The 10406-nt window shown below is 39.1% G+C and overlaps 1 protein-coding gene across 1 annotated transcript; it reads right to left on the bottom strand.

Moving 5' to 3' along the window:
- Window positions 1-775: 775 nt before the first annotated feature.
- Window positions 776-9689, bottom strand: LOC120111886 (probable serine/threonine-protein kinase PBL3). Its single transcript, XM_039130009.1, has 6 exons — window positions 9441-9689; window positions 3565-3932; window positions 3328-3463; window positions 2641-2777; window positions 2361-2484; window positions 776-1486 (listed from the first exon to the last, which is right to left on the bottom strand). The coding sequence occupies exons 1-6, from the start codon at window positions 9505-9507 to the stop codon at window positions 1029-1031; spliced, it is 1290 nt and encodes a 429-aa protein (XP_038985937.1). The 5' UTR covers window positions 9508-9689; the 3' UTR covers window positions 776-1028.
- Between the last annotated feature and the right edge of the window lie 717 nt (window positions 9690-10406).

Below are 10406 nucleotides of genomic sequence, written 5' to 3'. Positions count from 1 at the left end.
GTTTTCATTGGAACAGTATAATAGGGGAAAAAATGAATTAATTAACAAACCTCCTATAATTATCTCAAATGTGAACTAAAACCCAAGTACAAAAGTGAAGAGGTTACCCAAGAGCAGCCAGGCCAAGAAAGACGCGAAGAGAAGTGGAAGAAGAAGAGCCAAAAGATGCATTCATTTTTCTTGCTTCATAGAAAAGCATCCCATTCATTCTCATGAAAGAAAAAGAAAGGATATTTAAATTTGTTACCTCAATAACTATCCCTTGAAGAAGACTTTTGAAATATAACTATAACCAGAGATTCTCAGGCCCTAATTTTCAGCTCAACTAGTTGATAGAATGATACACTGTCAGCTGTCACATTGTAATTTGATACTGTTTCCTCTTTGTCAATCAAGTTAATTCATCCTGTATATCTTGAAGCATGCTGAGGACATGTACAGATTGTTACAACATCTGAAAACAAGTCCGTCCAAACACTTTGCTTAAAGACCTAACAACATGAACCAGCTGAACCTCACTAATGAGAGCAAATGCATGGCCTCCCACCAGTGGTAGGTCACAAATTCTTCCACGAGCATGTGTCATGAAAATACCTTGGGATATCACTGTCTAAAATAATAGATTCAAACTTCTACAAGGTCTAAAAGCTCATCTCCAGATCAAGCAATGCATGAACAAGAACTATCCTTGAAGAAGATAAGGTAAACTTGCATAGCAGAGAAACGAATGAGAAATATGAAACTTGAGCTATCTCTGATATGTGAATCTAGAAACACAACCATTGTAGGTCGGAAAATATATTACTATTGTCAAAGAGAGCTCCATAAATATGTCAGTGCACTGAAAAATACAGGTTCCCCCATGAATGCAATTAACAAGGTGTTTTAAACGTGTAATGCCTTCTCTGTAGGAACTTGTCTCTCTTAAAAATATAAGCTGCAAAATGTGAATCACCAGACATGAAGCAAACAAAAAAATAAAGTATCCGATACACATTGAAAATACCACTTGGATGTGTCTCTCCTGTTCAATGTACCCATGGTGATCGCTGATAAGATGGCAATGAGGACCTACCAGTGGTCAGGCGTCGTGGTGAATTGTGATGCTTTATAGGTGACCTTGGAATGGTACTAGAGGCCTTCCATCGATCTGTTTGGGGTTGCACCACTGCTGTATTTTTAGGGTCATGCAGTTGCTCCAGCATAGCCAATACCGCAGACATACGGGGCCGGAGTTTGGCCTCCCTACAAATGCATTGCAAAGCAAGGGTGGCAACTCCCTGAGCTCCTTTCTTTGGATATCGGCCCTCTAGTCTTGAGTCCATGATCCGGTAAATTTTGCGCTTATCACCCAAATAGGGCTTCGCCCAGTCTGCTAAGCTCTGCTCTATGCCTACTCTTGTTTTGTCAAGAGCCCGGCGTCCAGACAACAACTCCAACAACACAACCCCGAAACTGTATACATCAGCCTTTGCAGAGAGCCGACCTGTAAATTATTGAAATGTTAGATCTATTTGCTGAAGAGGCAGCGGTCACAATAAGATGAGTTCATATTTTATTTTCTGCTATGAAGCCATTTGATGGGAAAACCCAAAGAGGGGAAGTTTTTTTTTTTAAAGAACATGCCTTCTATAATTCAGACAAAGCAATAGGTAATAGTACTAGTGATAACTTGGCTGGTTTTGTGGAAAAGTACCAAATGTGAAACACAGATGAAGCCAAAAGTGTAGAACCATTTATGGAGGAACTACAGATTTCTCAATCACTAGCCCATACCATGCCATACATGAGTTAGCTTTCTTGTTACCTTTTTGAATTTGTTATAGAAGAATTAATTGCTTATATTAAAGAGAAGGCTCCTTGACGTCCTTACATGTCATGAGACTACAAAACTGTAAGATTAGAGTGACAAGCAGTAATTTTTTGGGTCGATGAAGCAATTGTTAGTTAACCATCCTTCTGCCAAACCTCTTTCGATGAAACTTTGTCTTAGGCATGGAAATTGACACATTCTCATGTAATTTGCTAGAAATGCCTGCCATCTCTGGAATCAGAACTTTTCAGTTGAAGAGGTGAGTGGAAAGAGTATGACAAATAGAAATGTATTTAACCAGGCAACCATCAGAAAGTTTGGATCTTCATTGGCTTTACATTTTCTTCATTTCCTTTTCTTTGTTTCTTCCTGCTGCACATGGTCTTGCAGGTGAGAAACATAAAAGGTCCTAATATGAATTGCGTCAATGAATGCTATACGATTCTAGTTATCATTGAAAAATCTACAGCAGTCACAAACAGAAAAAATAATGATCATGGAAATGAACAACCAAAAATCAGTATTAGAAAATTGGCATATTACAAACCTGTTGCAATGTATTCAGGAGCTGCATATCCATGAGTGCCCATGACTTGCGTAGATACATGAGTTCTGTCCCCAGTTGGTCCAGCTTTTGCCAAGCCAAAGTCTGAAAGCTTGGCATTGAATTCCTGCATTTGAACAAAACAGGCTGTAAGATTTTTTAACATGATTTATATAATTTATCTTGCCAGCAGCTTCTCCCCACAGACCAACCCCCCATCCCCCACCCGGCATCCCTCCCTCCCTCCCTCCCTCCCTCTGCCCCATCCCTCCCCACAGCATACCGAGTCAAGGAGGATGTTTGATGCCTTAACATCTCGATATATGACTTGGGATTCAGCATCATGCAAAAAAGAGAGTCCCCTAGCAGCTCCAATCGCAACTTTGATCCTTGTTGCCCAAGGCAGTGGTTGTGCACCTCCTAAAAAGAGCAACAAAGAAAACTTATATCAAACAAGATACATGCAAACAGAATAAATGCAGGAAGTTCTATCAAAGAGTGTCCAAACCATGTCCAAAAGCTACACCCTTGGTTGTCAAATTTTTTTGAATGAATAACAGCAAATGGCATGACATGGAAATGGATGGAAGATCCAGTACATGCATACTGTTAGCCCATTAGTGCCTTCAAGGATAATTACTAGAAGAAAGGTGAATAGTAGAGGTTGGGGTGTAAACCAATGAAAGGACCTGAGATATGCGCTTCTGATACTGGAAATGTAAATGATGGCACCACCAGCCACAGATACTTCTTATCTCTATCATGTTTTTCAAGTTACTGTTCAAGAATTTAGAATCAGAGGGGAGAGTGGTGGGGATAGGTAAGATGGAGCCATGTAGGTAATTATGATAGCTTCTTTTGTGAACCTGACAATTGGGATTTTCTAACACAGAGACTACAGTTCCCTGCGCTGACCCAAAAAAATTAATATGTAATAAAATAGTATTTCTTAACACATTTCTTTACTTACTCCTAAAAAGATGATTCTCCAAACTGCCTTTTGACATGAATTCATAAGCCAGAAGGCGGTTGTCACCCTCTGAACAGTAACCAATGAGTTTAACTAAATTTGGATGGTGAAGCTGACCAAGATAGTTGACCTCTGTCTGCATCCATTAGCAAACAAAAGTTAAGCATCAGGAAAAGTAACTAATTAAGGACATAAAGGAAAAGGGAACCGAGAAACAAAATTTTTGGAAATACCCACCAGCCACTCCTTGTGGCCCTGGAAACCCTCCTGTTTAAGCTTCTTGACAGCAACAACCATGCCAGCACCAGGCCTCGAAGCAGTTAAACTTTGTTCGTCAATCCAACCTTTATAGACATAACCAAATCCTCCTTCCCCAAGAAGACTATCCAGACGGAAGTTTCTAGTCGCATTTTTCAGATCATTGAATGTGAAGGCCTTCAAATTTGAGGAGGACAAAATCTCACCTTCAGTTCGTGGTGTAGGAAGACTCTCATTAGAAGTCCTCTCAGTATAAGAAGGCATGGTCAGAGTTGAAGGAGTTGAATATGTTCGCAGAGTTGAAGGAACAGAAGATAGATTTGTTTTGCTGGTGCCTTTTGAGGGATCTGTGTTTTCAAAAAAAAAAACAGAAAAAAGGAATGTGTAAGAAAATATCATGAACCATTCTCTAATCCGAGTAAGTATTCAAGCAATCATTTTAGGTATATTCACAAGAAAAACATATCCTGCCATCTCATAACAAGAACGAGAATCATCACAACATGGTTAATGTGACAACATGTGTGAGCGTTACTTAAACTCATATTAGTTGTGCACTGGAGAGATCTTGGATACTTATAAATGACTAAAAAAACCAAAATAATACCTTTTAACTAACATTTCTTAGGTGAGGTTTTGAGTCGTTGCAAATAGTATCAGAACATACCCGACCCATGATTCATGTAAAAGACACTATAGCATAGGCACTGCTGGATCTGACCACAAACCAAGTATAGTGTTTGTTATTGGATTTGATTGGATTAGGATGCTTAGTATCACGAGGATGCTAGGGCATAAATAGGGAGAGTGTGTGATGACCCATACAGGCATGTATTTAGTCCCACATTGGTTATGCAATAAGGAGGCAGGGCCAAAGAACCCAAATAATACCTTCTAGTAGCCCTTTTTGGGTGAGTTCCTGGATCCTTATAGTTAATGTTGGATCCTTATAGTTAATGTATGCTAACTGGGAACAAATTCTCCTTAAAGCAAAATAAAGTCAACAAACTACTTTCGTGGACACCCACAAAACATGTTAACACTGTAATTATCCAATTCATTTGAAGCATTAGCTTATCATGAAAGTAATAATGTGCTAAAATTTTAAATTATTTGTTAGCAGCTAAGGGTGGAGTGCACAAATTTGTGTCTAAAGTATTTTGCTTCAGAGAGTTGTGCAAAAACCTTATATGTTTAACTCCTGAAGGGAACTTTGTGCTGTCAGCACTTAGCTTCCCGCATATAAACTTCAGTGCTTGACTTCCAACAGGATATGGAACTGGCCTTTAGTTACCCCTTTCTAGAAGATCCTAAGTTAAAAGATTTCAAGAAGAACTTGTAGCAAATAACAGAACTTGATGCAGATAAAAGACAGAACATGTATGCTCACTTCAGTATGATAATCAAATCCTAGCTACATAATTGATTCAACCTTTGATTAAACAGCATTTTACTTCAGAAATATATGCTAAAAGAACGAACACTACTTTTGTCTGGTCCAGAGTTTCATCATAGAAATTAAATGGTCAAATCTCCAGAATATTCTTTGAGTTTGCATGACTGGTGTTCATGCAACAATTTCAGGAGAAGTGTTGGCAGGTATAAAAAAATCGGTGGAGGTTTCTTTTTATGGTGACTCATATATTAAGACCTTAGAAACATCAACTGCTTGTCCGTAAGTAATTGATAAAGTGGCCACCAGATTACCATCAGCATCATGATGAAATGGTCCGAAAGATCTTATCAATACCCAATTAGAAACTATTTTTAAAAATAAATCCAACAGATAGTTACTAATTTTAGCAGGAATTTAGATCCACAGCATGTGAAAATCTATATGCCGCTAATAACACTTCTTCCAAAATAAATTTCACAGGAGAAATATGCCAAATTTTATGTCATATCCTGACAAAGTTCTGTGCTACATGACCAGATTCTAAACAAAATACATCCAGAATTCATGAAAATTTCATAGCCTAACCCTAATCAAAATCAAAATGAAATTCAAAAACAGACAATTCATGAGAATTTTAATCTAATTCACATCATGAAGAAAACACATGATCAACTTGTTTTCTTCATATAAACATTACAAGAGGCTGATTCACATGCTATAGAAAGGTTAGGCATTATGACCAAATTTAATCTCAAGCTCATACATGTAAGCAATACCAGAGACTATATTGAACATCATACGGACAAAGATATATGTGTTGTTTGGCTTTAAAGAGGCTTGCTTATATTCGTCGAATCTAGGTTCCCTAAAAGCTGGATTTGAGCACAACAGCTAGTAAAATAGATTATACATTGAGTGTTCAACTCTGAAGATCTCTATGTAGGCTGACCAAATAAATTGAACCTAGATTATATAAAATCCTGCATCTAGAGATCTGATCAGCATGTGACTAGACTCACTTTACCCTTGAAAACTTAATATTGTCTGGTAACTTAAGCAGCACTTGTCTAGGTTTACTTAGCCCCAAGAAATGTGATAGTCACCAGAAGTCTCTTGGAATCCTACATGATGACTAGATTAATAGGTAGGTATGGCAATCGTGTTAAGTTGGGTCGAATATGGTCTGGATAGGATGTGGGTTAGGTCAAATATCCATCAACCTAAACCTGACCTATTTATTAAATGGGTCAAAAATATCAACCCAAACTTGACATTTTTATTAACCTGACCCATCCCACGTAACTAGTTTAATAAATGGGTCAAATCAAATTAAATGAGTGTCAAACAAGTCCAAAACATGTTAAACAAGTATTAAACGGGTTAAACTTGTTAAATAAAATTTAACAAGTCGGGCCATGACTCAACCCAACTATTAAATGGGTCAAAATGGATCAGAATTCTAAAACTAAACCCGACCAATTTAGTAAATGAGTTAGGTCGGGCCAATCCATTTATCACCCCAACCCATTTATGCCAAACCTGAACCTGCTTAAAGCAGATCAGTTGTTGGTTGGGACATAAAATTGCCACCCCTACTAACTGTTTACTCTCTCCATTTAGTACTCAACAAAAGAGAAGGATCAATACTCAGCTTTTGGTACCTTCCAAAGTGTTCTCTAGCCCATCACTTTTTCTGCTGTGTTTACCAGTTCTTAAATTGAATGCCTGCACAAGCTATTGCTTCTTAGCCTTGATGTTCCTGATTTTAGGATCTCTGCCGTGTGCACAAGGGAGTAGTTCTGTCTGAAACCATGCGCTTGAAGAGGGCAACATAATGACTTTCTTTAAAAAGAAAATAAGGTCCTTCTAATATTTGACAAACTTTGTCAATCCTTTTCTTTTTTTCCTATAGCACTATTCATATCTTCTAACTATATCGCTTGATCGTGGGCCAGGACTCACTTGTCAGAAACAAATATATTTTCTCGCTCTTATGCTCTAATAGTTAGGGCATATAAACCTAGTCACTTTATCAAGAACCAAAATTACAGTTCAGAATCCCAGTCTCACATTCCAGCAATGAAAAAAACCTTAAAAAAATGTCCTCTTCGATCTTCTTCTTACATATAAGAATTATATCTTTAATTGGAAACCTGTTGCAGCACTAAAATATACCAAAACACATCAAAAAATAAACTGCTACTTTGCCAACATACAAATTGAATTTTAACCATCATGTTGTGCAAACTAAAACCCCTAAATAAACACCATAATAAACATCACGATAAGCATTAGAGATTCATCTGAGCAATGTGGAATTGACATAATAAGTTAAATATGCCAAAATATGCAATAAATAAATTTTCTACACTGATACTTGCCTACAAAAAGACAACAAGAGACCTTGTATATTAATACTCAAAAAACTATCAAACCCCACAAGGAGTCCGATTTAATGATGAAATATAATACGTCAAAAGTAAATAGTAATCATTTGAGGTTATAAGCTTAATACGTGCAGATAGCAATCATTAAAAATATAGCAAACTAGGGCTCGGCAGATTGTGCCGAACTGGCCGGTTCGGGGCATACCGGACCAGACCAATCGATTATTAGCCCGGTTCAACTGGTCGAATCAAGACAATTAAAACCTTAGCTCTCTTGATGCCCTCGAATTCTCGCCTCCCCTCTCTCCCCCTACTGCCTCCTCCAGCCTTTGTCACCATCAGACAATATCTCATCCACCTTCAATGACAACGATGCCATAGCCAGGTGAGTCCTCTCTTTGTTTTTCTCTTGGTCCCCATCATCAAATCCAGGGCTGTCAGATGACTCGAAGCCCTCGAGAAGCCCTCACCTCTCCTCTCTCTCTCCCTTCTCGCCTCTTCTAGTCTCTCTCCCTCGAAGCCCTCCTCCTTCGGATCCTGATGTGTCCTGCAGCATCCCTTCCATGTCCGATGACGATGATGATGGTGACCTCTCTCTCTCTCTCTCCATATCCGATCTCTCTCCTAGGTGAGTCCGAAGGCCTCGGCCTCTCTCTCGCCCCCTCCCTTTCTCTCTCCCTCTACCTCCCCCTAGCTTTGTTATACCATGGTTTGGTTCAGTATGTATCGATACCATACGAACCGGTTGCTAGTTGGTACGACTCTCGAAGCAGTTCGGCGAACCCTAGAACAAACCATTCAAACAAAGAGCATGTAAAACCTAAAATTCCAAATCAAATGACATAAGGAGGAAAAAAGATATTTCGACCCAAGGACAAATCATTATAGACAGCATTCCATGACCACCTCCAGAAAGCAGATGGACAGAGCCCATTCCTCTTGAAAGCATAAATGACTCATCACAAGTAACAACAAACAATTGGCATTTATCGCAAGCTTAAGCTACGAAAAGTTTCTACGCAAGAAAAGCTAAGGTTGAGAATTGAAGGTAGTTGTCAGTACATAAAGCCAACAAAGATCATAGTTATGATCTTAAATGGAGGGCTAGACAGGACATCAACAGTAGTTAAAAAGACAAGAAATCAAGAAAACCAGAGTTTCTAACAGGCAAAGATCCATGTTCAGCTCTTTTTTTAATTATTATTTTTGAGGGAAGAGGGAAGAATGGCCATCCCCACTTAAATTTATTGATAATTAGAAGAGAATATACAAGGAGAATTGCCTACAAAGTAGGCTAAGAAGTCTTGTGGCTGTCTCTTGTTTTTTTCAGAGCAAACAATTTTCTGGCTTAGGAACTGCTGAACGGCTTCTGCCATGATTGCTTTAATGGAGGATTTCTTCTGAACGAAGGCTCGCTCATTTTTTTCTTTCAAGGGCTGCTACCAACACACCGCTAAAACTACCTGATCCCATACCTTCCTGAAACCTTTATGGATCCTTCTTCTCCTCCATACTGTCTAGCAGGAGATCAAAGAAGCAGGTCTGCCATTAAAATTCAAGCATGACTACAGAGAGCTCCAAATAGTCCTAGCGAAACGGCAGTGTAACAAGATGCGGCTAATAGATTCCAAATTCCCACCACAAATGACACATCCCCTAATACTGGCCAACCCTTACAGCTCTTAAAAGAGAATTCAAGTCCCTTTCTATTTATACTCAACACAAAACTTTGTTTTATTACTATGATATTACATCCAAGATCTAGTATAGATTAAACGCGGCACCAGAACCAAAAGAATCCAAGACCAAATGGCACAAACTTTGAGCTGCGCCTCAGTTTCTATAGTGGGCTAGCTGCAATCAAAACTAGTAAGCAATCATATAGAAACCATAGCTTTTCACTTAACCAAAGCTTTAAACTTACTACCACCACCAAACACCCAGAACTAAAGAAACCCCGAAAGGAACAAAAGGAAAAAAACCCGAACCCAATCCGAAACCCAAACAGGAACCGCAGCAAGATGAAACCTTTAAGCAACAAAACCTATCAAAAGCTCAGAAGAAACACTCACAGGAAGCGTGCTGAGTGATGTGAGCGTTCTCCACTCGCGACGACGGCGAGACCAAGCAATTGCCCATGGCCGCCTCCGCCAAAAAAATCAGAGACCCATACGAGAACTCTCCAATCTCCAAAGAGGAACACTGAGAAGAAGAAACGGGTGGCGAAAAAAAAAAATCCGATTTTGCCGCTTCTATAGTTTCTCTTCACTGATCAGAAAGCGACCCAGGGGAAGAAAGATGCGGATGGAGAGAGAGAGAGAGAGAGAGAGAGAGAGACTGCGTAGTGGGAAAGCAGGGAATTGGAGAAGAAGAGACGGCAGGTCTTCGGGCCCCTCGACAAAGACAAGCGTGTGGGGCTTCGCATCCTCGAAACAAGACGCATGATTCCAGTCGGGGTAATGCAGATCTACAAATGCCCTCTTTCCTCCTCCGAAATCTCGATGCTGCCAGAGATTTTCCACCGCAGTAGATGCCGCTTTTGATCCGCCGCGACCATCACAGCGCGGAAAGCCGAAAACAGGCATCTCCGCCTTGCGGAGCTACTGAGATTATTTAATTTATATATATTCATTTGTTTATTTACTTTATCGATTTGTTTGTGCAGACAGTTTGGATCGGCACTCGCACGTCCCAACTCCCAATTTACGCCTGTGTGAAAAAGTTTATCGGTATTTATGTCAAGTATATAACTAACTTTATTTAAAAAGAGGATAGAATACTCTTTTAGCAGAATTATTACAAGTTTACAAGGAAAAAAAAAAAGACACAGTGCTGACTCAATCTCTATAGCATCTGGGAACTCGAATCTTATGTCGGTCATATAGAACACCAACACACAAAAAAAAAAAAAAAAAAAAATTTGGAGGAACCGGTCCAACGTCCAAGACTTTGACATCAGCCAACTAATTTTTGACTAATGTCTCTTGATTTGGAAGAGACCCGGAACAATAAATATATGTAAAAATTTCTTTGATTTG

Source organism: Phoenix dactylifera, chromosome 9 (assembly GCF_009389715.1).
Source record: "Phoenix dactylifera cultivar Barhee BC4 chromosome 9, palm_55x_up_171113_PBpolish2nd_filt_p, whole genome shotgun sequence".
Lineage (NCBI taxonomy): Eukaryota > Viridiplantae > Streptophyta > Magnoliopsida > Arecales > Arecaceae > Phoenix > Phoenix dactylifera.
This window is presented reverse-complemented; position numbering and strand designations above follow the sequence as displayed.

Excerpts from the sequence above, each read along its gene's own strand:
- LOC120111886 (XM_039130009.1), bottom strand. The coding sequence starts at position 9,507 with ATGGGCAATTGCTTGGTCTCGCCGTCGTCGCGAGTGGAGAACGCTCAC. Across the intron at positions 3,933-9,440 it reads CATCACTCAGCACGCTTCCT|ATCCCTCAAAAGGCACCAGC; the intron begins GTGAGTGTTTCT and ends TTGAAAACACAG. Across the intron at positions 2,778-3,327 it reads GGAGAATCATCTTTTTAGGA|GAGGTGCACAACCACTGCCT; the intron begins GTAAGTAAAGAA and ends TGCTCTTTTTAG.